The 27,550-nt window shown below is 35.5% G+C and overlaps 11 protein-coding genes and 1 non-coding gene across 12 annotated transcripts; 7 read left to right on the top strand and 5 right to left on the bottom strand.

Annotated features, from left to right (window-relative positions):
- Positions 1–65: 65 nt before the first annotated feature.
- On the top strand, positions 66–3,272 carry WICANDRAFT_60555 (uncharacterized protein; the record flags this gene model as incomplete). The annotated part of the gene is made up of 1 exon (XM_019183015.1): positions 66–3,272. One exon carries the CDS (start codon positions 66–68, stop codon positions 3,270–3,272), a length of 3,207 nt encoding a protein of 1,068 aa, XP_019041706.1.
- Positions 3,273–6,095: 2,823 nt separating this feature from the next.
- WICANDRAFT_76664 (uncharacterized protein) lies at positions 6,096–7,571 on the top strand (the record flags this gene model as incomplete). The annotated part of the gene is made up of 1 exon (XM_019184431.1): positions 6,096–7,571. The coding sequence occupies one exon, from the start codon at positions 6,096–6,098 to the stop codon at positions 7,569–7,571; it is 1,476 nt and encodes a 491-aa protein (XP_019041705.1).
- Positions 7,572–9,655: 2,084 nt separating this feature from the next.
- On the top strand, positions 9,656–9,747 carry WICANDRAFT_t23. The gene has a single exon. It is a non-coding gene; the product is annotated as a tRNA-Ser (tRNA).
- Positions 9,748–9,939: 192 nt separating this feature from the next.
- On the bottom strand, positions 9,940–10,569 carry YSA1 (ADP-ribose diphosphatase; the record flags this gene model as incomplete). Its single annotated transcript, XM_019181223.1, has 1 exon — positions 9,940–10,569. The coding sequence occupies one exon, from the start codon at positions 10,567–10,569 to the stop codon at positions 9,940–9,942; it is 630 nt and encodes a 209-aa protein (XP_019041704.1).
- Positions 10,570–10,913: 344 nt separating this feature from the next.
- On the top strand, positions 10,914–11,366 carry SUS1 (Sus1p; the record flags this gene model as incomplete). The annotated part of the gene is made up of 4 exons (XM_019183014.1): positions 10,914–10,984; positions 11,037–11,107; positions 11,160–11,228; positions 11,284–11,366. 4 exons carry the CDS (start codon positions 10,914–10,916, stop codon positions 11,364–11,366), a joined length of 294 nt encoding a protein of 97 aa, XP_019041703.1.
- Positions 11,367–12,758: 1,392 nt separating this feature from the next.
- On the bottom strand, positions 12,759–14,063 carry CYC8 (transcription regulator CYC8; the record flags this gene model as incomplete). Its single annotated transcript, XM_019181140.1, has 1 exon — positions 12,759–14,063. A coding segment is annotated over one exon (1,305 nt), but the record flags the coding sequence as incomplete, so codon positions are not given.
- A 2,272-nt stretch (positions 14,064–16,335) lies between these two features.
- On the bottom strand, positions 16,336–17,481 carry MED1 (Med1p; the record flags this gene model as incomplete). Its single annotated transcript, XM_019184430.1, has 1 exon — positions 16,336–17,481. One exon carries the CDS (start codon positions 17,479–17,481, stop codon positions 16,336–16,338), a length of 1,146 nt encoding a protein of 381 aa, XP_019041701.1.
- A 188-nt stretch (positions 17,482–17,669) lies between these two features.
- Positions 17,670–18,551, bottom strand: COQ5 (2-hexaprenyl-6-methoxy-1,4-benzoquinone methyltransferase; the record flags this gene model as incomplete). The annotated part of the gene is made up of 1 exon (XM_019184429.1): positions 17,670–18,551. The coding sequence occupies one exon, from the start codon at positions 18,549–18,551 to the stop codon at positions 17,670–17,672; it is 882 nt and encodes a 293-aa protein (XP_019041700.1).
- A 641-nt stretch (positions 18,552–19,192) lies between these two features.
- On the top strand, positions 19,193–20,737 carry WICANDRAFT_76659 (uncharacterized protein; the record flags this gene model as incomplete). Its single annotated transcript, XM_019184428.1, has 1 exon — positions 19,193–20,737. One exon carries the CDS (start codon positions 19,193–19,195, stop codon positions 20,735–20,737), a length of 1,545 nt encoding a protein of 514 aa, XP_019041699.1.
- Positions 20,738–21,355: 618 nt separating this feature from the next.
- AIM2 lies at positions 21,356–22,186 on the top strand (the record flags this gene model as incomplete). Its single annotated transcript, XM_019184427.1, has 3 exons — positions 21,356–21,404; positions 21,460–21,498; positions 21,555–22,186. 3 exons carry the CDS (start codon positions 21,356–21,358, stop codon positions 22,184–22,186), a joined length of 720 nt encoding a protein of 239 aa, XP_019041698.1.
- A 161-nt stretch (positions 22,187–22,347) lies between these two features.
- On the bottom strand, positions 22,348–24,627 carry FLC2 (flavin adenine dinucleotide transporter FLC2; the record flags this gene model as incomplete). Its single annotated transcript, XM_019181237.1, has 1 exon — positions 22,348–24,627. The coding sequence occupies one exon, from the start codon at positions 24,625–24,627 to the stop codon at positions 22,348–22,350; it is 2,280 nt and encodes a 759-aa protein (XP_019041697.1).
- Positions 24,628–25,368: 741 nt separating this feature from the next.
- ACS1 (acetate--CoA ligase 1) lies at positions 25,369–27,381 on the top strand (the record flags this gene model as incomplete). The annotated part of the gene is made up of 1 exon (XM_019181240.1): positions 25,369–27,381. The coding sequence occupies one exon, from the start codon at positions 25,369–25,371 to the stop codon at positions 27,379–27,381; it is 2,013 nt and encodes a 670-aa protein (XP_019041696.1).
- Between the last annotated feature and the right edge of the window lie 169 nt (positions 27,382–27,550).

The raw sequence follows: 27,550 nt of genomic DNA, 5'->3' as shown, positions 1-27,550 counted from the left end.
ATTCATTTACGTTTAAGTTATTTTCTATTGCGTTAAGGTTTTATTAAAGTTCGGAAGTTTTTATCATGCTAAGTTACAAGTGCTTATTAGGTATTGCATCATTGTTACCACAAGCGTTTGCTTTGCTAAGAGTCCCAGTTGGTCCAAATGGTGGTTTAGAAAGATTAGTCAAGAAAGATGCTTTTGAAACTGACACTTCAGTTCAAACTTATATCATTCCAGGTACTGATTTTTACTTCGGTAGTGAACACCAAAAAGTTTTTGTATCATTTGATACAGGTTCCTACACAAGTTATGTTCAAGACAGCTCAATTTCAAAAAATGGTTTCAATGGTAACGACTCTACTTCTTTGATCTCCTTGCATAAAGATTACTCTGTTGATTATGCTGATGGTACATCGTTCAAAGGTACATGGGTCGCTGATAATGTGTCATTTGATAACGAAAATACACATACTGCTAACTTAACTTTTGGCCTCGTTGATGATGCTGCAGATTCAACCAACATTTTTGGTTTAGGTTACTATCCAGATTCTCCAGATCCAACTTTTATTGATACCTTGTTTAAACAAGAAATCATTTCCAAGAGAGTCTTTTCAGTTTATCAAGATTCTTTAACAAAAGGTGAATTTACATTTGGTGGTATTGATACTTCTAAATTCAGTGGTGACTTAACCGCCATCCCTGTTATTGATGCTCAATCTTGGAATGTTAAACTATTTGACTTTTACCATGGTTGTGAAACTTTGACAAACGGTAACTCTTATCCAATTTTGATTGATACAGGTTCTTCAACAGGTTTATATTTACCAGAAGATGTTTATAACAAGTTGATTAACAAATTAGAAGCAAAATATGAGTCAACTTTGAAAGGTTACATCTTTGATTGTTTGAAAGCTCAATCTTTAACTTTAGATTTTGGTGGTATCCAAATTGAAATTCCAACATCCTCATTTGTTCAAGGTGTCTCTGGTACTGATTACTGTACAGTTAATTGGAGAGTCAGCTCGCAAGGGTCATTTCAATTAGGTTGGACCTTTTTCAACAATTTCTACTTTGTTTTTGATGCTGAAAACAAGGAAATTTTGATTGGTGAGCCGATCAAAAACTCAAGTGATGAAAGCGTTGTTGAGATTACAGGTGATGTTCCAAGCTCTGTTCAGGCTGCTAGCTACTCACAAACAGATATTGTTTCCACAAACTCTATTGACTATACATCAGCATCTACTGTTAGCATTTTTGCTTCATCTTCATCATTAGGTGACTACTATAATGGTCCAACAGGTTTGACCACTTGTACCCCAACAAGTTCAAGCTCATTATCAAGCTCTTCAAGCTCTTCAAGTGCAAGCTCAATCTCATCAGCTATTTCAAGCTCTTCTGTTATTTCAAGCTCAGAGGCTATTTCGAGTTCAGAATCATCAAGTTCTTTATCTGTTTTCAGCACCAGTGCATCCTCATCTGACTCCAGCATTGAATCATCAAGCTCTGCCATTACTAGCTCCATTAATGAATCCTCCAGCTCTGATGCTAGCTCTGCTGTCGAGTCATCTGTCTCCAGTGCTGAACCATCAAGCTCTGGTATTACTAGCTCCATTAATGAATTATCCAGCTCTGCTGTCGAGTCATCCAGTCCTGTGCTATCTTCAGTTGCTTCTATTGAAAGTTCAGACGTCTCTAACGCTGCTTCCGTTTCTGAATACCCAAGCTCATTCCCTTCTTCTTTCCCAACCATTTCAGCAACTGTCCCATCATCATCTTCGTTATTAAGTTCTTCTCCATCAGCTCTAAGCTCAACATTCTCCGGTTATTTTAACAGTTCCAGTTCAGTACCAGTCGTTTCGGAATCATCATCTGCTTTGCCAAGTTCATCAGCAACACCATCTATCAATGGTTCATTTGTCGATGGCTCACCAATATGGGATGTTTATATACCATTTGAACTAGGTCCTTGGAGTCTTGTTGAGATTTATTCTGCTAAAGAAGCTGAATTTACATACAGTCATATTGATTTATTGGTTTCTGGCTCAAAAGTTTCCCCATCGGTCTTCCAACAAAATGGCGGTTCCTTCCAATACAATTATGATGGTGAAATTGAAGATGGTGAAACATTGCAAGCCCATATTGTTGCTGCTCCATTCACTGGTCAATCAGCTACCATTGATATCGTCATTGCTATTACTGATAGAAACGGGGCTAAACTTGTCAAGAGAGCTACTCAAAGTTTCACCTTGAGTAATACTATCACTGCATCAGCCTCTTCATCATTATCCTCTACTTCTTCATCTGCTACTACATCTGTTTTATCTAGTTTGATAGCTTCAGAATCACCATCTGCTTCAGCTACAGTTATTTCTTCACCATCCAATTCTGACACAGCGTCCACAGTTGAACCAGTTTCTTCTTCATCAATTTCAGAAGCTTCAATTTCAGGCACTGGAGATTCCTCTAACGTTGTTGCTGGTGAACTATCCACTTCCACAGCTGTGGTCGAAAACTTGCAAACCACTATTGCAACCGTTACTTCATGCTCTGGCCATGTTTGTACTGAAGAACCAACCACAGTTGTTGTTCAAACTGTTACTCAAACACTTGGTAACATCATCAATGTCTACACAACTTATTGTCCATTAAGCTCTGATTCATCATACTCTCCATCAAGTGTTCCTAACACCGTTGCTTCAACTTCTGAAACCACACCAATTGCCGTTCCATCAACTACTACAATCAAGGAAGAATCAAGTGCAACAGTTGCATCAACATCAGAGACTACCCCAGTCGCAGCTACTTCAGTTACTACAGTTAAATCAAGTGCTGAAGTTACTCCTGGTAAAAGTTCAATTTCAACTTCAAAAGCTAGTGTTTCAATTGGTTCAGGTGTTGAGAGTACCTCAACTCAAGTTGTCCAAGTTACCTCCACCTTACCAGATGGTAAAGTTACAACCATCGCATCAACTCAAGAGTCATCAGCCCCAGCTAGCTCAGGTACTCCAGTCTCTAATGGCTCAGCATTGGTCAGTACTCAGTTGGTCCCAACTTCAACACAAGGTGATTCTACATTATATGTTACCCATTTGGTTACTCAAACTACAGAACCAGTCTCAGGTGGTGTTTCAAGCAGCTCTATCCCAAAACTGTTAACTCAAGGTGGTGCATCAAATAATGGTACTAATCCACAATCCCCAGCTCAAGTTTCACAATATGAAGGTTCTGGTAACAGATTAGTCGCTGGTATGTTGAGCGCTCTGCCAATTGTCGTTATGTTTTTCTAAACAATTACTTTGATTTCGTTCCAATGTTGTTTTTTTTCTCTCAACTAAAAGGGCATAGTCTTTTTCTATGATATCCTTTCTTTATGATACCCCATTATTTTGTACATTAGATCAATTATGAACAGTTTTGATTATTCAAAAGATTTATGTTGTAGCAATTCTAATAGAATTTGAAGGCAAACTACCTTGTCTAAAGGAGCTGTTTAGGCTTCGTGTTGGAAATCTAAAAAGTGTAACTATATATGGGTAGTGGTTGACTCTGAGTACAAAACAATCATCAATTCAAAAGGCTATAGACGGAAGCTCGGAGACATGTTCAAGCATCATGATAGTAATTTGGGTGTACGTGAAAAGCAATCATTTCAAAGGTTTCACTTTATTCAAGACTTCTAAGATTATGTTTGGCACCTATTTCCATTAATCGGCCCATTGAGTTCTGAGCAATGATTTGATATAGCAAAGTGAAGTAGGTTGAGCATCCATCACTACTAGAAGACTTTGGGCTACAAGCAATTGATAATGAACGTTTTGTGTCAGTTATGTATCCTTGGGAGCCGGTTCCACAATAATACCAACATACATCTCAAGGGGAACCCCAAAAGAAAGTACCGCATTAGATAAAGTAGACTTTAGTTGTCACAAAAACGATGAGTAAGTCAGATCAGTGAGTTTACTCGTTCATGGCTTCAAACAGACTCATTAAAAGAACAGCTAGTTGATCTACATGATCTTCACAGCTGTCGATTCGACTTTAAGCTGATTTCAGGGGAAGAAGTTATCACGATCTGGTTAAAAGGTAACATACAGATCAATAAATAACCCAAATTCAGCCAACTTTGGATATGAATCCAAGCAGCTATTTAGTGTAATTACATCAGTCTTCTAAATTATTCCTGACGATGTTGCTTGACAAAATCTTGCTTTATTCCCGTCGTAGCTCATAGCTTAGCTTCACCTTTTTCACCCGTCAGTCTTGACCTTTTCTTTTAAAGCTCAGTGCTCACCTTTTTCATCAGTTATACACACAGTACAATTGCGACGCGTTTCATTTCTTTTTCGCGCCTGGAAAATCTCAAAATCAAGATTCAGGAACACAGACTAGTGTCGATCAAATACGCCATCTTTACATGCACTCAATTTAACTTGCTGATTCGAGGCCAACGTATCAGTAAAATCAAGTGCTCGCTGCTTATGATGAGATATGCTCCTATACTCTCTATTGGTACTGTATTGTAGTACAAGCTGATTGTATATGATCCGCCGGATTAATAAATAGATCCAAAAGCCTGAACCAAACTACGCTGAGCGTGCTAAGTGTTAACCCATGCCCGTTGCAGATTGAAAATATTATTTACTCGATAGGAAGTTGAAGCACAAGTGTGTTTGAAACTTGAGGGCCACTTGACACTTGTTCGCTGGATCTTGAATCTTTTTTCCCTCAAAAGGTTTGCTGAGCAAGGAAAAGAAATTTTATAAGTGTGTCTTCGCCGATTAAATTTCAGATAGCACAGGTGACATGAGTACGCAACCTTCATGACTGTCACAATTTTCAAGCACAAGAAACACACATTAAAAGTTGGAGTACCACATTTGGAGATTGTGAAGTGTTCGTCCGCATCTTATTGAGAATACGGTGGCTTGTGGGACCAATAAGTGCGTACTATAGATTTTGTTATGTTGAATCAACCTAATCCCGTATTATCAAAACCTGTATGTAATATACTAACGACCGCGATGACGATGACTTACTATCTCTTATAATTTTTAATCACCGCCATAACCCGTTTGAAATAAGAGATCATACAGCTTTCTGGATGGCATCTTAAACACGACTCCAGACCAAAAGCAAAGCAGTCCGTTGTGCCCGAAACCTACGCTTCGATGCTACACAAGTTGTCCGCTAATGATCGAAACTTCATGTGTTTCAAGTTCTCAACTTACAAACTAAACTGTACAGATAATCAACGCAATGAACATCGCATTTGCCTTAACTTTCAAGAACTGATGATCATATTTTGGGAGATCTGTCGTCTCTTCATAAACATTTCAAGAAAATTATCAGCATTAACAATAACTTGAATTGGGTAATAGCGTCGTCATTAAAGCTTTGAATATTTGTTAGCTGCTGTAATTCAACAACTATCCAGATAATTTGACGTTTGTACACAGCTAGCAATCTACGTTATTACTCAAAAATAAGATTTTTTCAAAACTGTAATGCTCGAGTCAGAGAGTGACGAATCTGGATACGCTGGCCACCAGCGGGCCCACCATCTCGCTCTGCTAACAAGATATTTCAGTTGTAATAAGACATCAATATGTGTTTAATGTACAGCCAGTTTTCAATAACCATTTTTTGTAAAATTTGAAGCTGAATTCTGGAATCAAGAACGTTTGAATTCAGTATACAAATTCGTGTTTGCGTGTTAATCCGCATCGGCGGGCAGCTGCACCTCGGTAAATCTGACATATTCTCTGCATATTTCTCAACGGTCTAAAAACCTTCCGTAAACAATTACATATTTTGGTCAGATCGAGTTTTTTAGACGTTGAAATAAACTTCAGGAACCACTGAAAATCAATGCAAATGGCCACTACCACTCAAGTATGAGCAACAAGATTTGGTGGCTTTGGCTAAACTCGAAAAATCTTTGCCATGGAGTTCTTCGAATGCAAAGTTTAATGACTAACTTGAACCACATGGAAGAATCATACTTGACTAAACCCTTGAAATTGGAGTATATAAACCATCAGAAATCCTTTCGATAAATTTTTTGAAACGTTAACAAATATAATCATAATCATAATCAGACAAGAATCAAGATGAACACATTTTTAGCCATCAACATATGTCTTGCTTATATTCAATATGCCCATGCTGCATTAAACTTTCAATTCAACCACAACAATCAAAGTCATCTTATGAAAAGAGACGACTTCAACAGTGACTTTGAAGCTGGATCAACCGCTGCTCCTATTATTGATTTGTACTTTGGTAGTCAGAAACAAAAAATTCCAATAATATTAGATACAGGTTCATTTACCCCATTCCTTCAATCTACAGATGTTTCCAAAAACAAAGGCTTTGACTACAAATCATCCTCATCATATGAAGACAAACATCAAGACTTCAGTGTCCAATATGCTGATTCCACTAGTTATAAAGGTACTTGGAGTGAAGATGATGTTTCAAACACTGAGAATGGCCAAAAGTTCAAATTAAATTTCGGTTTGGTTACAAATGCTTCCACTCAAGGTGTCAGTAGTGATACCAATGTTTTTGGTTTAGGTTTTGACTATGATAAGCCAACTCTTATTGATGATCTGAAAGATAACAACGTTATTTCAAGAAAGACTTTCTCTATTTATTCGAGTGCTAATGATCATTCATTGGGTCAAATCACATTTGGTGCCATTGATACTGAAAAGTACACTGGTGATCTTGTTGCTGTTCCATTGAGATCCTCAGGTAATGGTTATGTTTGGTGGACTTATTTAACAGATTTATCAGCTGGTTGTAAATCTGCTACAGGTGGTAACACTTACTTCATCAGTTTTGATTGTGGTTATACAACTGGTGTCACTCTTCCTTCGGCTGTTCACGAAAAACTAATGAACAATTTTGATGCATTTTATGAATCAGATTCTCAAAACTATGTCTTCGATTGTGATAATGCAACACCTTTAGAGGTTGAGGTTATGGGTCACAAGATTGAAGTCCCAACATCTGGTTTCACAAAGAAGGTTAAAAATTCAGACAAATGTGTTCTTCAAAATATTAATGTTGGTTCAGATGACAACACTATCACTTTTGGTTGGGTATTTTTTCCTTATATTTATGGTGTATTTGATGCTGAAAACAAAGAATTGTTGTTTGGTAAACCAGTTACTGATACTTCAGATTCACACATTGAAGATCTTCATGATTCAATTCCTGGTTCTACACAAGCATCTTTATACTCCTCTGTTTCAGATGCAGTCACAACTAACAGTATTTCAAGAACCTCAGTTCAAACATCATCTACATCCATTGAACTAGAAGGAACAGGTGTCAGCTCTCAAGGGTCATGTGGTAACAAACGTTTAGCTAGACGTTTCAGTTTAGCTGCGGATAATACACCAACTTTGGCAACTCATGTATATGAAGCAGTCTCTGAAACTGCATCAGCTGGATCAAATGTCACAGCTAATAGCTCAACTGCTGTTCCTGTTTCACAATATGAGGATTCAGCATCCACATTTGGTCAAACTAGCTTCATCTTGATGTTATTTTCCGGTATTGTTGCTCTTTTGTTTTAAATAATATCAATTAGCTGTCGATCTACTGTATAATCAATTATTATATTATTTTAATTAAATATTACATGATGATATTGTGATAATGCACAGCTCATGGACGTAGTAATTAATTATGGGTGGTATCTTATATATTCTGCATTTATAATGATCAACATTAATTATAATATGAGCGCTATATTATATATAATTAATATAATAGTATATTTTTCGGCCATATGATATATATTAATTATTATAAGTGAATTATAAATATATTTACTAGAATTTATAATATATAATTCTTAGCCTGCACCCACCTCATGCACGCAGACCTGGCCAAGATAGAGCAAGAGGCAGCCAGATACGTCCTGAAGCTCAAACGTTCTCCAATCCACTACTATATTGATGAGGTGATCAGTTAGTTAGCCAACCCATGATCTGTTGATTGATCATCAACAATTCTTTTTTCAATTCCAGCTACATTCGACCATTTTTTACGTCTAATATTTCAGCTATTAATTCCGGGACGTAATTCATAATTAAGCATCCATGCTCAGCTCCTTTAAGCTAGTGGTTCAGTCACCTTAGAATCAACTAATATTTAACAAACCATTGGGACTTCATTAAGAAAACTAGTTATATTAGGAATATCTTGGTGATTTCCACAAATTAATTAATTATAACGTCAATATGATTAAATATTGTTCCAATTAATATAACAATGGCCAACAACAATTTTTTAGTTCATGATGTCATTCTTACGGCCTAGTGTATATATTAATAAATTTTAGTTTATAAATAATATATTATAAATTGCATTCGACCTCATCCAATTAGTTAATCATCGATATTAATAATTATTTTTTTTTTAGTTGATGTATTTGATGAACTTGGATGAGGAATGCAATTACGCACGAATTACCACTTGGATTGTAGGCTTCTCGCTATGTTGGAATTCAGGCTTCCTTATAATATCCTCATCAACTAAAAAAAAAAAAAAATAAATATTAATTCATCGGCGCTCATGATCGCATTATAATTATATTCATGATAATTATAATTAATTTATAATATCTCTAAGGTACAAGCATTACAAGCACCAAATAACTGCCCCGGGAAGCTTAGAACCACTACAATTGTTCAATTTAGGCCTGTTTGATCAGAAATATCACTTCAATTCATCAACTATTCCAGATGAAGCACCCAGACTACGATTACCGTTCTGCTCGCTCTGTCAACAAGACGACCAACCAGAAACAGTGGTCCACCTATTTCAAGACTGCATCATATCCAAAGCATTATGGCATTTAGCAACAACTTTCACGCATCAAAATACAATTGAGGAGCTGGTGGCTCCTTGGGACGGGGACAAAACCAAAATGCTCCAATTATCTACTTATATTGGGCTTATTTGGTACTTAAGAACTAAGAGACGTCGCACTCTTAGCCCACCCACCACAGACCTGGCCAAGATAGAGCAAGAGGCAGCCAGATACCTGAAGCTCAAACGTTCCCCAATCCACTACTATGATGATGTCAGTTAGTTAGCCAACCCATATGTTGATTGATCAACAATTCTTTTTTCAATTCCTATGCCATATTTTACTTCCATTTCCAGGTTCATCCGGCATTCATGCTCAGCTCCTTTAAGCTAGTGGTTCAGTCACCTTAGAATCAACTAATTAACAAACCATTAGGACTTCATCAAGAAAAGTATTAGGAATATCTTGGTGATTTCCACAAATTTTACAATTGCTCCAATTATAACAATGGCCAGCTTTTTTAGTTCATTCTTACTTGTTTTTATTCTGATTTATCTCTTTTATTATAAATCAGTCATAGACTGAGTCCCCAGTGATTTTGTACATTATTTTAGCATTTTATAAATACACATCAGATACAATTAAAAAAAAANAAAAAAAAAATAATTTTTTATTATTATAAATTAGTCATAGACTGATCTATTGGTGAATAATATCGTTTGAATTTTATTATACTAAATAATTAATTAAAATCGACTAATTAATGCCAATCATGATAAAATTTGATCACGTGACATTATTGCTTATAGTCAGTTAATCACAAAATCTATCTTTTTTGTAAAAGGCACTTTGGCCGAGTGGTTAAGGCGAAAGACTTGAATCTTCAAGGCATCTTTTGGGATTTTCCCGCGCAGGTTCGAGTCCTGCAGGTGTCGTTTATTTTTTGCTGCAATTTTTGACTTTTTAGCTATATCTGAGAGGTTTTGAAGACCGTAAATTGTAATATGGACTAATTCTGATCTGTTTTTTTTGTTTGCTTATAGATGAACATTTATACACTCCAAAAAATTTCAAAAAATGTGTATTCATAACGGACATAGATCACTAGATTTCATATAAAAGGAACTTCAAAGCTTAAATTTTTGTGCAATCTTGATCCCTTCTGCAATGTTTTGAACCCTTGAATCGATTTTATATCCTTGTGAATCCAATTTTCTCAATTGATCATCAAAATCTTTTATAGGGACGGAAAATGTTTCAATAAACTCGCCTTCTTCTAATTCAGGGGTTGGGTTTTGGTTTCTTTCATCACCTAAATCAATAGAAGTAACAACCAAAGAAAGATTTGTGGAACAAAATCCAGGATCATTGAAAATAGTTGGTGATTTTGAAATAACTTTACCAATGTAACCGGTTTCTTCTTTCAATTCACGAAGTGCAGTGGTTTCAATCGATTCATTAGGGTCAACAAGGCCTGCTGGAACTTCAATACAAACACCTCCAGTAGGTGGTCTAAATTGTTTTTGCAACACAATCTCAGGGCCATCTGGTTTTTCTAGTATAGCGATAATAGCGACAGCATCAACGTCCGAGCTTTTTGGTCTTGTTGGGCGAGATGCACACTCCCATGGTCTTTCCTTTCCATTTGGATCAGTATATGTTATCTTTTCTAACTTTGTCCATTTAGCATCTTTTGAATCCAAAGGTTCAACTTTAACAATTTTGGCTTTTTCTGGAGCCGCTTTTGGAGAAACCATTGTTGTTATTTTAATCTTTTGTGTGTTAGGTAAAGTCCGAGCGATTGAGAATCTTGATACCGATAATTTGAGTGATTTTGATAGTCTAAGCATACAATTAACCTGCCTCCAAGATTTCAGTGACGAAAATGGCTTGAATTGTTGATTGCTTTGGGTTTTGAATCTCAGCTATGGGTTCACCAGGATTTTGCAACTGATGAGATCGCGAAAATATAACAGTTACCCCCAAGATCCTGGCCCAACCAGATGAATTTCAAAAGATCATAAACTATGCTTATAACATGGAATCACTACTGTCCATTTGCGCTCACATTATAATAAAAGTGGAAGCGTATAATCAAAAAATGGCAAATGAAACAGATTTACTGAAAGCAAAGATTCAAGAAAGACTAATAGAATCAGGTGAATATGATCGGTAAGTTCACATCGCTGTTTTACAACAAATGATTTTTTCTAACAATACTTAGCATATCAACTGCATTGAAGCAAAAGTTAGCCGAGTCTGGGTGGTATGATAATATAAAGAGCATAGCAAATGGTAGGTGGCTGAGTTTTAATGCGTAATAATTAATTACTGACCTATTATTTAGACCAAATAAGCCATGAAGATAGTTTAAATTTTAGCAGGTTGAATCAACAACTTGAACCAAAAGCATTAGGTTAGTATCGAGGAATTTGCCGTACAGATGAAATGGACCTACTAACATCACTAAGAAATGGTACCTGAAAGTGTCAAGAATGATACCTTACTTCAAATAAAACAATTTTTAGAGACTGTTGTTGAAAAAGAGATATAAAACGAACAATTAGTCCAAACTTCAGGGTCCGTAATGTTGTAAAATCATTAACGGTTAAAAATACAAGAAAAAGCTAATCAATAATGATGATCGAATGAATGTCTGTATATTATTACAATTGAATTTATTAGTTATTAATAATACAACTTATATTGATACAGAACGTACACTATTTTCATTTTCAAATCATAGAAAAACGTAACAAAAAACAATATAAAAACAATTCATATCTTAACACCAATATAATAAACAAATTGACAAAATTGACAAAAATTTCGATCACTAAAGTTTCTTTCTTTCAGTTTAAAACCTCTTATTCTTTTGATTCTTCACCATTTGGTTTTTCATCATCATCATCATAATCTTCATCTTCTTCGATTTTTCTTACAGGAGCTTCAACTTTTGGTTCTTCTTGTTTTGAATCCTTTTCTTCAGCTTTAGCTTCTTCTTCTTCTTGATTTTTTTGATCTTCTTTAATTTTTTCAATCGCTTCTTCAGATGGTTTTATTGTAACTTCTTTTGGTTCTTCAGCTTCCTTCTCTTGAGGGGCACTTTCAGTAGCAGGTTCAACTGTGCCATTAGTTTCAGCCTCCTTTGATTCTTCATCCTTTTTGTCAGTTGTTTCAGTACTCTTTTCGACGACTGGTTGTTCCTCTGGTTTCTTTTCTTCAGATACTGGAGCTTCATCTTTCTTAGAAACAACAGCATTTTCAGGTTCAGCAGTAACAGAAGCTTCATCCTTATGTTCTTCGACAGGAGCAACAGTGTTGTCAGCAGGAGAAGTTGATTGTGGAGTTGGCTGTTGTGGAGAAGTAACTTTAGGAGCTTCTTGTACAACAGGAGTTGGTGCAGGTGATTCAGTTGGTTTTGGAGGTTGAGAATCCATCAAAGAGCCAATGGCTGACTTTTTGGCAGACCCGTCTTCATTATTGACCAAATTTGAAAGACCTGCTGATTTATTGTTGTTTTGTTTTTTGTTTTTCTTTGACCTTGTGCTTGATCTTCCAATTCACGTTTTGGAGGAACAGAAGATCTTTGAAAGTTACTATCCAACTGTCTTATCTCTTGTGGATTATTGTTTGTTTGTGGAGCTGGTGGGGCTGGTGAAGGTTGGTACTGTTGTTGTTGAGCTTGTTGTTGCGCTTGTTGAAGGGCTTGTTGTTGCGCTTGAGCTTGAGCTTGAACTTGCTGAGCCTGAGCTTGTTGTTGAGCCTGAGCTTGCTGAGCCTGAGCCTGTTGTTGAGCCTGAGCCTGTTGGTATTGTTGATATTGCTGTTGCTGTTGTTGCTGCTGATGAAGTTGTTGTTGATGTTGAGGATTCATTTGTAATTGTTGTAAAGCAGGTTGTTGTTGCTGAGCTTGAACTTGAGCTTGTTGCTGTTGTTGTTGAGGTAACATTCCTTGAGGTAGTCTTGGTTGTTGAGAAGGAGGTGGAGGAGGTAGAGCACCATTTGTACCACCTTCCTTTTGGAATTTAGTCAATTGCTCTAATCTTGCTTGAATATGTGGATTATTTGGATCCAAAGTTGCAGCTTGCTTGTAAGCATCCAAAGCATCACTTATTTGATTGTTACAGGTTTCATATAAAGTACCCAAATCATACCAAACTTCACTGATATATGGATTCAATCTGATAGCTCTTGTGTAAGCATCCAAAGCATCTCTATATTGAGAAATTTGATAATATAAAACACCAATAGAACACCAGAAAGTTGGGTTTCTTGCGTCCCTATTAACAGCTTGTTGGAAGGCATCATAAGCAGAAGTGTAGTCGCCTCTTGACATGTGAACTCTACCAAGATGATACCAAGTATGAGCATCACTTGGATCAATTTCTAAAGATTGACTCAATAACCTCAAAGCAATATCTGGATCTGTGAAATTAGAGCCTTGTTGAGAATAAAGACAACCCAACTGTTGCAAAACTTTTGCATGTTTTGGATTTGCTTCTAAAACTTTTTGATAAGCATCTTTGGCCCCATTATAATCACGTTGCTGTTCCAAAACAGCACCAATTTGAAACCAAACATCTGGTTGAGTTAAAGGAGCTGGTGGGTTTGGTAGAATATATCTGAAACATTCCAAAGCTTGAGCTAATTTCCCTTCATGTTTGTAGATGATACCTAATCTGAAATAAATTTCACTAGCTTTTTCAAAATTAGGATCTAATTCCAAAACTCTTCCAAAAGCTTCTTCAGCATATTCTAGAGATCCATATCTATCATACAAAATACCAATTCCATGCCATAATTTTGGGACATTTGGATTACTTAAATGATATAATGCTTGTTGATAAGCGGCATAAGCTCTTTGTAAATCATCCAACATTAAGTAACAATGACCTAAAAGACCCCAAGTTTCACCAGCATCAGGTTTAGCAGTCAAAGCTCTTTGATATAATTCAGCAGCTTTGGCAAACATATCACGAGCTCTATATAGATTGGCTAATGAGGTTAGAGCAGGTGCAGAATTTGGAGAATGTCTTAGTGTAGCATCATAAGCAGCAGCAGCTCTATCGGCATCACCGACTGATTCGGCTAAAGAACCAATGGCTAACCAAGTTTCAGCAGTGGCATTCTTCAGTTCTTGTTCTTGAGCAGTTAATTGTTGTTGAGCCTGAGCTACGGCTTGTTGTTGTTGAACCTGTCTTGGAACTTGTTGTTGTTGAACAAGGTTATTCACGGCTTGTGCACTCATGATTGTTCTAAAGTTTTATATTAATGTAAGCTTTCTTTTTTGATGACTTTCAATAAGAATGTGTTGTTTGGCTTGTCTGTTGAAATGACTCGTTGTTTTTGTTGTTGTGGTTGTAAGGTATACGTATGGGGGGCCACGATGGACTTTAGGGTTGAAAAGCACTAAGATCTCACTCTAATCTTCGACAAAAAGGTAGCCAGTTCAATTGCAGCGGCTGGCGGTAGAGTGTGTTGGTGTTGTGTTTTGAGCAGAATGGTGTTTTCTGATTGTGGTTTGTAAAAGGAAGGAAAAACCAGATTATTCGATGCTAGTGTTGTTGATAAAAAACGACGAGCGAAGTAAAACAGTTGGCAATTATTTTGCAGCGCTGCACAATAAAATAAAAAAAAAATAAGATTGACAACAACAAATTGAAACATCGTTTTTTTTTTTTTTTCCTCTCTCGTTTTCTGGACTCAGAAAAAAAGGCTTCAATTTGGTGATGATCAATGTGCGTCAAACTTTTGAGGGAGTCGATTTTAGCTGAGATACAAAAGGTGACTGGAACGGTACAGGTTGAGTGCAATAGATGGTTTAAGTCATGAGCTGTATTCATGTCACGATCTCATAGAGAGAAAACGGTTTGATCTCGATTGTAGTTTTTGACAATGACTGTAGTACGTCGAAGAAATTTGTAACGTTCCTTGGGCAGTTGAAATCGAAATTTGACTTCAACTACATGATCTCATTTCCAAGGTTCACTTTTCACACGTTTATAACGCAATGTACATGGGGAAAGGTAACCAAAGAACACGCACTTGACCCAAGAATAAGGCAGAAACTAGAGTTAGATCCATAAATATAGATGCGTTTCCTAGATCTCACACTTCCAGAGAAAAGGAACCGTAGTACAACAACACCAATTGCACACTCGTCACTCAGGTCTCAAGGGTATTAGCAATTGTGATGGATTATGGTACTGATTTCAGGTTGGAGAGAACAATTGGCTTAAAGATCTCCAGATATAATCTACTCACTGATCACATATTCTTACAAATCTCTATACAGTTCACCAGACGTTGCAGTTTTGCAATGCAGACTATTCAGTGTAAAACATCAAGAATATTGATCACTAGTTGGGAGTACACTGGTACTAGCCATTAGCCATTAGCCTCTACTGCACGCTTGTTCTCAAATCACCATGAAGAATGTATCTTCACATGATACTTAAAGTTACAAGGGCCATCAACCATCAACAAATTAAGCCAACATGACCTTTAGCCCGATTTATCCTTTAACAAACGCCTAGTGTACCTTCAAAGGTTGCTCAATTGAGCCCTACAAGAAAGTACATTTTTATTATTTTGCGCAGCGTTTAAAATCGAGATGAGCGAAGAATCAGGCCAAAAAACAACTCGTTCGAACGAAAATGTTCACATCACGATTCACCAAAACAAAAAAAGAGATGGTCTTGGCATTTTAGATTGTGGGAGGCCTGGTTGGGCCAGCAGCGTTTCTTTTTAAAGTTTCACGGAGGGCTTGACGCCAAGAGTTTCGCACTAAAAAAAGGAGAAGACTGCCACAACGACATGTGTATCTAGGCTATCCCGGTACGAACACGCACTTTTTTCTCGCCACCCTTTGCTTTGCCAAGACTTTTTCCTTTGCTTGGCGCTCTTCTTTCAAACAGCTGTTCAAGAGAATTTTTTTTGGCACACAAAGACAACAAAGTGAAATCTCTTCCACAAAGAGCGTTGTCAACTTCAGCTCTACAAATCTCAGAAGCAAAGAAAAAACATGGATAGTGTAAACTATTGCTATTCATCTGTAACGGATCATCTTCCTTTCTACATCTGTTTAGCCGCTTTCCAGCAAAAGGTACACCTTAGACAGTTGGTTACGCTTTCGCAACCATAGCAACGAACAATGCAAAAGCCCGGATGCCTTTTTTTAAATTGCCGAAAAAACGTACTTTTCGGGTAGATCGTCGGATATAAGCTACGAATATTTGTAAATTTATACACATACACCTAGACTGTCTACAGAGTTTATACACTTAATCAACCATATTTTAACAATTGACCCTAGTAAGCGGGAAAGATATTCAATCTTGATGATATGTTTCTATTATTTGACCGTCATGGCTATACATTGGGCAAGCTATAGTTCTTTGAATCTCCATGGATCTCACTCGGAAAAGCATATTCAGGTCTGTGCAAACAAACAAAGGAATACCTTTGAATGGAAAGCTTTATTACTCTATAATTGGTTTGCCATACTTACCCAAGTGTCTTTACTTTTCGAGTATTCCCTTCAATTTTTCTAATCCCTCATCTAGTTTGTGTTGGATAGATGTATCAATTGTAAAATTATATTCACTATCATCACTCTTCAATTCAATTTGTTGTTGCTTTAAGCTCATGGTAATAAAATGATGTTCAACTTCAATTTCATCTATACTTTCACCATTTAAAAAATCGTTCAGTCTAACATCTTCATTCTCTAAATCTGCAAACTTATCAATCAATGTAAAGTTTTGTTTCAATTGTTCAATAAATCTTTCCAACTTAGAAAACTTATGAAGCTCAACCAGCACTTTCATCAATGATGGTAAGTCGTTACTAAAGACTTCTGATATTAGCAAAACTTCACTTTCTAGAAATTGGAAGCCTTGAAATGTTAGATTGGAATTTTTCTTGGATTTGAAAACTTCATTACTATCAAAAAGTTTTTTCTTTTTTGAATCATCAAAAATAAGATCATTTTGTAATAAAATGTTTTTGGTAATTGCAATTGAAACATCACCGATAAATTTCACTTGTAAGCCAACATCATTTATTTTTTGCTTTTTATCATTCCATTCTCCATTATATTCAATTCTTGATAGATTCAACCTTTCATCATTTACAAGACTAACTTCAAACATATCTTGGACAATGATTGTAAATTTGTCATTTGTATTCATCTTAACATCAAATTCTGGTATCTGGTGAAATGCATCATATATTTTCATGTAATAATCAAACAGATCAAAATCATCATGACTAACTTGATCAAAAATGGATAGAGTTTCTAAGGTTTCATCAAATTTGGATAAATCTGGATAGTTGAGGAGACAATTCTTCAAAATATTTTCACCATTTTCAGTATTGACATACTTAAAACTATTGTTATTATTGGCCAAAATCAACCTCACATCGTTCAATTCAAACCTGGTTTGATCTTTATTCTTACTAGGGAGCTCGATGAAATCAATATCCATCACAAGGATCTTACCAGCAATTGATAATCTTTTGACTTTGTCATTGATAGTTTCTATGAATGTCTCAAACTTGTGAATGTTTGAAAGACGTTGAATGTTCTGTACAGTCACTGACCCCGGGGATGATTTTAGAATTTTCACAATCGACGAAAGCTTTTGGTGAAATGTATCTTGCATTTGGTCTTAGAACGAGTGGACTTTTTCGATGTTGATGCTGTAGAGCTATGAAAGGTTAGAACACCATACATTTTGCAAGTTAACGTTTGTTGATTTTTCTGCGAAAAAAGACGAAAAAATCGTGTCCGGTTACAAAAAACAGACGACAAATTGAAGCATTATTTCATATATTTACAAGTCTTTATAAATCATAATTTAATACCAATATGGATCGCAGCGACACCAAATGTCAAGTTTTCGTAACCAGGTTCAGGAACGTAAAAACCAGCCTGTTGAATCATTGATTTAAAATCCTCTTGTTTTGGGAATTTTTGAATAGATTCAACCAAATATTGATAGGAATCATAATCATTTGCAATTGCTTGACCGAAAACTGGTAGGAATTTTGACCAATTTTGATAAGCTAGGTCAATAACTGAATTATCAACTTTTGAGAATTCTAAAATACCAATAATACCACCTGGTTTTAAAACTCTGTATGCTGTATTCAAACCTGCTTGAATATTTGTAAAATTTCTAATCCCAAAAGAGACAGTGTAAACATCTTTACTGTTACTCTCTATTTGATCCAAAACTTCACCATTCTGCACCAAGAATTTAATTCTATCATCATTTTTATACCTTGTATCCAATAGTCTTTTCTCACCTTCAGCCAACATATCAGGGTTGATATCAACAACGGTCATTGTAGACTTATCATCATTGAAACGAGCTTTAGCATGATCCAATAAACCAAATGCGATATCACCACTACCACCTGCAACATCAATGAAATCTAAAGGTCTACCACCTGGTCTAGCACCTGCATCCAATTTTCTAATAAAGTGATCTTTCCATAATCTATGAACACCTAAACTCATAACATCATTCATAACATCATATTTAGAAGCAACAGATGAGAAGACTTGACCAACCAATTTCTCTTTTTCTGATTCTAAAACAGTTTTTGAACCAAAATGTGTAGTCTTTGGAGATTCATCAGTTTTAGATGAAAATGATCTAGTTGAAATGGAGCGTATTGGAATCTTCGCCAATGGACGCACAGAACTTTTTATAGTGTTCTTGATCATCTTGGAGTTTAATTGTTGATGATAATGGCTCTAGACAAACGGTTGAGCCTTTTGTTATACGATTATTTTTCACCATAGTTAAGCAATCCCATAAATGGGCGTCGCGAACACGTTCTGCAAGCTCAGGGTAAAGACTTGCAATTCGCGCGACCGCCCAATAATATAAGCTGAAAGGTAAACAAACTTTATCAAATCTAACATCTATTGGACTTATAAACCAAGGTTTACAAGTTGAGATTAGCTAGCGGACGGTGTACTATTGAAAACGAGGCATGATGAAGGTAATTTACGGTTTCCTATAAGGACATGGTACGGAGTTCTTTATTTGCTTAGGAATCTATTAGGATCTATATTACTGCTGCTTAATGTTCAGTCTTCACTAGACATACGTGTTGAATAGTGACTTTTAGATGCTGCTTCCAACTATGCCCAAATGCTCCATGCAATTCTGCTGGCAATGAATGTTTGAGCTAAGGTACTTTGCATAACTTGTTGTGATGGTTTTGTGTCAGTTACGCTCACAAAGAATCAAGAAATTGAAAATCAAATCTTTAATGACCCAAAATTATACACAATGCAACCAAACAAATCAAAGAAGATATTCCTTAGGTCAATCGCTAACAATTTGCTAAGAAATCATCATGTTGTTGAAGTCTTTTTTGTGCTGCCTTGGTGCAAGTTCATTTGTTTTCAGTGCCCCAGTTCATCACAAGGATGCAGAACTAGTTCATTCAACTGCTACGTCAGAATCTTACAGCATATCAAATGCTACAAATGTGCTTCAAAATGAGTTAGAGTCTATAATGATGGTAAAGCATTTAGACAATTCATCAGCAAGTGAAGAAGACCTCCAAGAAGATGTTTTGGTTATTCCAAGACACCATATTAACGAAAAAGTAATGAATGGGCTTGGTTTCAAACATATCATCAAGCACGCCAAAAAGTTCAAAATGTCAAATCAAGCATTTGATGCCCAATTAGAGATTATGGTACCTGAAAAGACCAAACCTCTTTTTTTATTCAATACAACTGATCCTCTCAAAATCCCATTGCAGAAGACAAGAACTGAATACGCATCTTTTATTGATCATGCAATTCCATTTGAATTACCAGAGTTTACGTCATTGATAGATTATTATCTTGTTTTACCGGTTCCAACAGGCTTTGATAAGAAATTGTTACATGAAAATGATATTATTTTGACCTCAAGGTTTAAATTACCAATTTTCAAACATTCTTTGGAAGAAAGCGATCCATTATTAGTTTTTATGTTTAGAAGTGGTAACAGTGTTTTTGAAGCCAAAGAATATAATATCCCTTTAATGAAGGTTAAAAATTATATGGGTAATCAAGATCTCAATTTGTTCTTTGATATTTTTGCTCAAAATTGGATTAGCTCGGTTGGATATTCACATTTGATACATTCAGTGTTTTGTACTCTGAATATTGAAGCTGCCACACAAAGTTATTGTATCAAAATTAAAGAAGATATGAACAACTTGGTTTTATTCCCAGCGTTCAACGGACTCAAGAAACATATTAAAAGAGACCGCTTAACTGAACGTGATACAGCTTTCAGCTCAAAAACTTCTACACAAAGGACAAATGAAGATTCCAATTTCCCTGAATTGACTTTACCATTATCTATTATTAAAGATAATGATGAGGAATCTGCCACTAGTGTTGACACATACACCCCAAGAGCTAAAGGTTATTCACAGGTGGTTACAAAATTGAAAACAATCAAGCACAAATTACAAGGGAGAGATGCTGGAGTTGTTGATAAACACTATGAAGCTTCAAAAGTAGAACAGTTGAAAAATGAAATTGAACATAGATTGAAGTTGAAAAAGGACAAGAAAAAAGATAAAAGTGATTCAAATACATTTGTTATATCAAAAGCTTCAAAAGATGATGAACGTGAACTTACAAAGAGTGGGAAAAGAATCAAAAAACTTTTCAAAACTAAGGCCTCCAAAGAACCAGTTAGTGAAGAAGAACAAAAGATGATTCAAAAGCAAACCAAAGATACAATTAAAGAGATCAAATCATATGCAACTACAGCTGCTACTAAAGAACAGTTGAAGGAGAAAACTGGTAATGTTGTTGAAGAATGCGTACCTATCACTTGGGTTAATGTCTTTCATCAGAGCATATTTGGCAAGCAAAAGTTTTGTGGAATGTGATTCAAGTTGTCTGTTTTGAAAGTAGTGGTTGTGTAAATAGATATTTAATTGTCAAAAATATCGATAACTATTGTAGGTTCACTAGCTGCAAGTAATCCAACAGCACAAGTTCTAAAAGATGTGGAACTTGTTCAACCATTGAATGATTCACAATAAAGCCCTCAAAAGTTATGTCTACACAGAGTTTGATCACACAAACTTCACCACTTTGAAGTTTATGGACTCCTATTGTTCGGAAGGTTGAACTTTGGGCCAAGAACACACTGGCGACAATGATCACAACGAAAAGGTCGCGCCTAGAGTCTTATTGAATTTGCAGCTGTCCTGACATCAACATTTCGATTCCAACATCAAGACATGACATGCTGAAATCTGAAATAAAACGGTGCTAATCTTTTCAGGAATGCCCTAAGTTTTGAAGCTTTGAAGTGTACATAGTATTAGGTCTTCGGAAATCTGTTTGTGTCCGGATTTATTACGTCGATCTAAGAAATTACTAATACTATTCAAAATTGTGGAAATCCATCGAAATCTTATTTGGTAGTTTTCAACTTCAATTCAGCTTTCTATTCATACTAGTGCTACGCTCAATTGAAGAACCGAGAAAAGAGATCTGAAATGGCTTCCCATCCACCTAGCACCTGTTGTTTACAATCCACTCTTCACGGTGAGTTTTCATCTTTTGAGAATGATATGAAGTCGATTTTCTAACATTTTGATAGAGGGTACACCTGTTGGAAAACATGTTGAACTATTTGGTTGTAAGTAGGAACTTTTGAAAAACACCCAACTGGATACCTATTAACAATTTGATCAGTGAATACTTATGTTACCGGTGAAGAGAGTGATAAAGTTGTCGTGATCCTTACCGATATCTATGGTAATAAATATAACAATGCTTTATTAATTGCCGACCAATTTGCCAAAGCTGGTTATTATACTTTGATTCCAGATATTTTGAAAGGTGATGATTGTGTTTCTGGCGTTACTGATCTTCAAAAATGGTTTCCATATCATACTTCAGAAATTACTAGACCAATTGTTGAATCCTTTTTAGAAAAATTGACAAGCTCAATTGATACAAAATTTATTGGTTTAGTTGGTTATTGCTTTGGTGCTAAATATGTTGTTCAACAATTGACAAGTTCCACCAAAATCACAGCTGGTGCATTGGCCCATCCTTCTTTTGTTACACTTGAAGAAGTTGCTGCAGTTACAAAACCAATTTTAATTTCAGCAGCTGAAGAAGATCCATTGTTTACTGATGAATTAAGAAAACAAACTGAAGAAAAATTAAAAGAGATTAAAGCTCGTTATCAAATTGATTTATTCAGTGGTGTTTCTCATGGTTTTGCCGCTAGAGGTGATCCAAAGGACCCTGTTGTCAAGTATGCTAAGGAAAAAGCTCTTTTTGATCAAATTCACTGGTTCAACACTTTCAGTGCTTAGATAGATTTAGAATATACAGTTTTTTGTTATTTTTTAAACACGATAAACTCTGTATTGTAATGTACAATATATACTTCTTAAACAGCCAAGTATAACAATAAAAAAAAATAAACTTCACAACTTGTGGGAATAATTATAATAAATGTTCACTTAAAACAACTTCAAAAACGATTGTTACTGCCATTGTTGTTTTGTCTTGCCCTTGCATATGGATTTTCATATGGATTGTTCACGAATTCATTTGAATCATTGAGATTAAATCTTGAATTACCTCTATATGTGGTATCAGCAAACGATATTCCCGGTCTGGTTAGATTGTTAGTTGTACCCAAGACTGCACTTGATGGTTCAACTTGTGAGCTACTGTTCAATGAATCTGAACGAGATCTTTCATTACCGTTGAATGGGATTCTTGATTGTGGGAATTTATTTGAACTTTCTGAATCTGATTCTGAATCTTGCATCTGATTTAATTGTTGAGGTTGTTGACCTTTCAACACAGTTTCACCTAAAGCTAATAATTCTGTATCTTTTTTGTTTGTTTTTTCAACAGCTTCAGTTCTTGGAATGAATGACACTCTATCATCTTTCATTGGTTGATATCTTGTATCTGGGTTCTTGTAAAGCAATGATAAAGTACATGTAACGATTGTGAAAATTAACAAAAACAAGGCGAAAACAGCATTAACAACAAACAAAACAACAGCACAAACTGATGAAACAACTTGAGGTTGTTTGAACAAGTTCGAAAAAAACAAAAACATAATAGAATTGAAAAAATTGACAAGATGAATTAAAATGTTGAAAACATTTGTTCTCTTATCCATATATGGTCTTTTCCAACATAAAGCAACAAAATAAACTAATTCAATAATGAAAACACATAAAGCTTGAGCTTTACCATAAGCTTGAATCAAAGCAACGAAGATTGAACGTAAAATAGTATAACCTAATAATGGAACTAACCACCAATAGTAATCAGCTTGGAATTGAACATATAAGAATCCAAATCTGTTCAAGATTTTCATGTTACCATATAATAGATAAGCTGGTGTTTTATATAATCTTGAACTTTCTCTACCAATCAAGATAACTCTTGTTGCACCATATAATAATAACCCAAAGACAATCAATAATAAAAACACTGCAACAACAATGGTTGCAGGAGAATCACGTTCAGTAAATTCCCACAAAGTTAACAAAGACACTTGAGGTAACGCAATCAAGGCCAGTCTAAATAACGTACCTTTGATAATTGTGGCCCACTGTTGTCTAAATTCATTGAATTTATGTTGTTTCATGATATTTGATCTAATCAATAGTTCCACTAATGCTTTGAAAAAGATTAAACAAATCAACAAAACAAAGACGAAGAATAAAAAGAAGACAATACCAGTTAAGAAGAAATTTGAGATTTCGATACCAGCTAAATATGCAACTCTTTGAATACCTCTTAAAATCAAAATCTTGGACGTGATATCATTTGTGTTGTGTTCATCTGTTGTGTATAGAGAACTATCATCTAATTCATCAATTGAATCACCGGCTCTTTTCAATAAAGTTATTCCTGTATCAGCAGCAATTGGAGCAGCTCTTTTCAATAAACTTTCAATGAAATCTCTTTTTTGCACAGAGATTGAAAGAATATTTGAATTTTCGACAACGATAGTAGAGTGACCACCAGTTGCTTGAACATACCATTTGATTGCCTTTTGCATGAACGATGTGTTAATAATACCCATAGACCATTGGAAATTTTGAGCCCAAGCAGCAGCAATAGGTGGGACTCTGCTAACAGCCATCATTGAAGTAATTGCCAAATTTTGGAAATAAACGAATAAAGAAATAGAATTTGAAGCAATATGAGCAGCAGTATTGGAATGACCAATAATTGAAACAATACCAGATGTGATTAAACCAAGACCTGAAATGGCTGCAATTGGCCATGAAGCATACTTGGTTTGAACAGTTTTACCATTGGTTAAAACAGCTTCAACACAAGCTAAAGGTGTATTTGTATCATTTTTCGCATAAGCAACAACTTTAACACGAGCATCCAAATCCGGAATCGTGTAAGCAATATTTGGAATCATCTTGATGATACTATCACCTAATTGATAATTTGAATCAACATCGATTCTACCTGCACTCAGTGGGCATAATTCTTTTAGATTCAAATCACGACAGAAATCAATATCCTTTTCCAAGACATTAATACCATAAGTGATCAAAGTAGCATGTGCAACAATATCACCACTAATGGTTGTAACAGCTTTGATATCAAACTCCACTGTTTTATTTGATGGATAAAATCTAACATCAAAGTATGAGGCTGTTAATTGTGAACTTTTCATACATGTTAAAAGAGAACTTGTTTTGATAACTCTTTCACACAATACTGCTGATAGGAAGCAGAATATAAACCAGATATTGAACCTCATTCTGGGTGCATTTATATATGAATGTGTAGTATATGGATATTTATATTTCTAGCAATGTTAAGTGATTATTGTTGGATCCTTGGAAAACAGGGCGGTTCAGATTGAAGAATGTGATGAAACAAACGAATAGACAGCAAAAAAAGTTATTTCCTTTCAGCTTATGGATATGGATGGTTGTTCCTAAAGATGGTAGTGGATGATGAAGTTGAGTGGAGTGGATGTGTTATTTGAAGGCAGTAACGATGATATTGTTTTGTATTGTCAAAGAAACGTAAACACTTTTTTTTTTGATGAAAATTGGTTTTCTATTTTTGGCGTGGCAAGGGCACCAGCCACAGGCTCCAAGTTCTGCACGTGACCATCAGCCACAGATACAGATCACTAGCCACAAATACTTCCCGATGCGGAATACTTCCGCATCGGGCAATGTCACTCTTTTTTCGTTTCAAAGGACGATAAAATTGACAAAATTTCTTGTACTTTTTGGAGGGGAATCTGGTACCAACAGCATCGCCAAAGGCCAACCATCCAACAATTGTTGAAAACAAGGAAACTCAATTAGAGGAATAGGCCCTTGATCATGTCAAATTCACGGTTTGTGGGGCAGCCCTCAGGTTAGAACCTTTCAGCCATACTAACCACCAATGATCATATATATAAGTCAACTTTTCCCTTTTGCACAATGATGGACAAAACCGATTGACCAGTACATCAATCAATTAATCAATTGAATCTCTCAAGATGCCTGAAAAAGTATTGGAAAACGCCCATTTGTTGAATATCAAAGCTATTCAACCTCCAAAAAATAACAGAAAAAGACCTGGTGAACCTTACATCAAAAATTTAGATGAGTACAAGAAATTGTATCAACAATCTATCGAAGATCCAGCTACTTTCTTTGGTGATTTGGCTAAAGAACATTTAGATTGGTTCAGACCTTTTGACAAGGCTAGATGGCCAAACGAGCCACAAGGTTTCAAAGATAATGATGTTCCTTCTTGGTTTGTTAATGGTCAATTGAATGCTTCTTATAATGCTGTTGATAGACATGCTTTTAAAAACCCTGATAAAGTTGCAATCATCTATGAAGCTGATGAGCCAAATGAAGGTAGACAAATCACTTATGGTGAATTATTAAAAGAAGTTTCAAGAGTTGCAGGTATTTTAGATGGTTTAGGTGTCAAAAAAGGTGATACTGTTGCAGTTTATTTACCAATGATTCCTGAAGCTATTGTCACTTTATTAGCAATCACTCGTATCGGTGCTTTACATTCAGTTGTCTTTGCAGGTTTTAGTTCAGCTTCTTTAAGAGATCGTATCAATGATGCTAATTCTGAGATTGTTATCACTGCAGATGAATCTAAAAGAGGTTCTAAAACTATTGAAACTAAAAAAATTGTTGATGAAGCTTTAAAATCATGTCCTCAAGTTAGAAACGTTCTTGTTTTCAAAAGAACTGGTAACCATATCCCATTTGACAACAAAAGAGATATCTGGTGGCATGAAGAAATCAAGAAATATGGTCCATATTTCCCTCCTGTCCCTGTTAATTCTGAAGACCCATTGTTTTTGTTGTACACTTCTGGTTCGACTGGTTCACCAAAAGGTATCCAACATTCAACTGCAGGTTACTTATTTAGTGCTTTAATCACATTGAAGTACAACTTTGATGTGCATCCAGAAGATATCTTCTTTACTGCTGGTGATATTGGTTGGATTACTGGTCATACTTATGTTGTTTATGGTCCATTATTAAACGGTGCCACTACTGTTGTCTTTGAAGGTACTCCTGCTTATCCATCTTATTCTCGTTATTGGGAAATCATTCAAAAATACAAAATTACTCAATTTTACGTTGCACCAACTGCTTTAAGATTATTGAAAAGAGCTGGTGATTCTTATATTGAAGGTTATGATTTATCATCTTTAAGAACTTTAGGTTCTGTTGGTGAACCTATTGCAGCAGAAGTTTGGGAATGGTACTACGAAAAGATTGGTAAAAGTGAAATCCCAATCTTGGATACTTGGTGGATGACTGAATCTGGTTCTCAATTAATTTCTGGAATTACGGGTGTTACTCCACTAAAACCAGGTTCTGCATCATTACCATTCTTTGGTATCGAACCTTTGATTTTAGATCCAACTTCTGGTGAAGAATTAAAAGGTCCTAATGTGGAAGGTATCTTGGCTATTAAATCTCCATGGCCTTCAATTGCAAGAACTATTTGGAAAAACTATGATAGATTCTTGGATACTTATTTGAAGCCTTATCCAGGTTATTTCTTCTCTGGTGATGGTGCTGCAAGAGATGGTGATGGATTCTTCTGGATTTTGGGTCGTGTTGATGATGTTGTTAATGTTTCAGGTCATAGATTATCAACTGCTGAAATTGAAGCTGCATTAATTGAAAATCCATTAGTTGCCGAATCAGCTGTTGTTGGTTATGCTGATGAATTAACTGGACAAGCTGTTGCAGCATTTGTTGCACTAAAAGAACAAGCTAAAGGTGAAAATGAATCTGAAATTTCAAAAGAATTAATTTTGACTGTTCGTAAAGAAATTGGTCCATTTGCTGCACCAAAATTAATCATTCTAGTTGATGATTTACCAAAAACAAGATCTGGTAAATTGATGAGAAGAATCTTGAGAAAGATTTTGGCTGGTGAAGAGGATCAACTAGGTGATGTTAGTACTTTATCGAACCCACAAGTTGTTGAATCCTTGATTAAAGCTGTCAAGAGTAGAGCTAAATAATAGAGTTTACATTGTGGCTTCCACTTTTAAATTTGGTTTCTTTAGTTTGCTAGCTACCGTACTTATTTATTATTATTTATTTATATTTATTGATTGATGACTTTTCTTGAATTATTTGGTTTTATAGTTTATTTATGAAGAACGAATACTTTTTTAAACATGTTTTTAT

The sequence above is a fragment of the Wickerhamomyces anomalus genome (assembly GCF_001661255.1).
Source record: "Wickerhamomyces anomalus NRRL Y-366-8 unplaced genomic scaffold WICANscaffold_1, whole genome shotgun sequence".
Classification (NCBI taxonomy): domain Eukaryota; kingdom Fungi; phylum Ascomycota; class Saccharomycetes; order Phaffomycetales; family Wickerhamomycetaceae; genus Hansenula; species Hansenula anomala.
The sequence above is the reverse complement of the archived record's forward strand: the minus strand, read 5'-3'. Positions and strand labels throughout refer to the sequence as shown.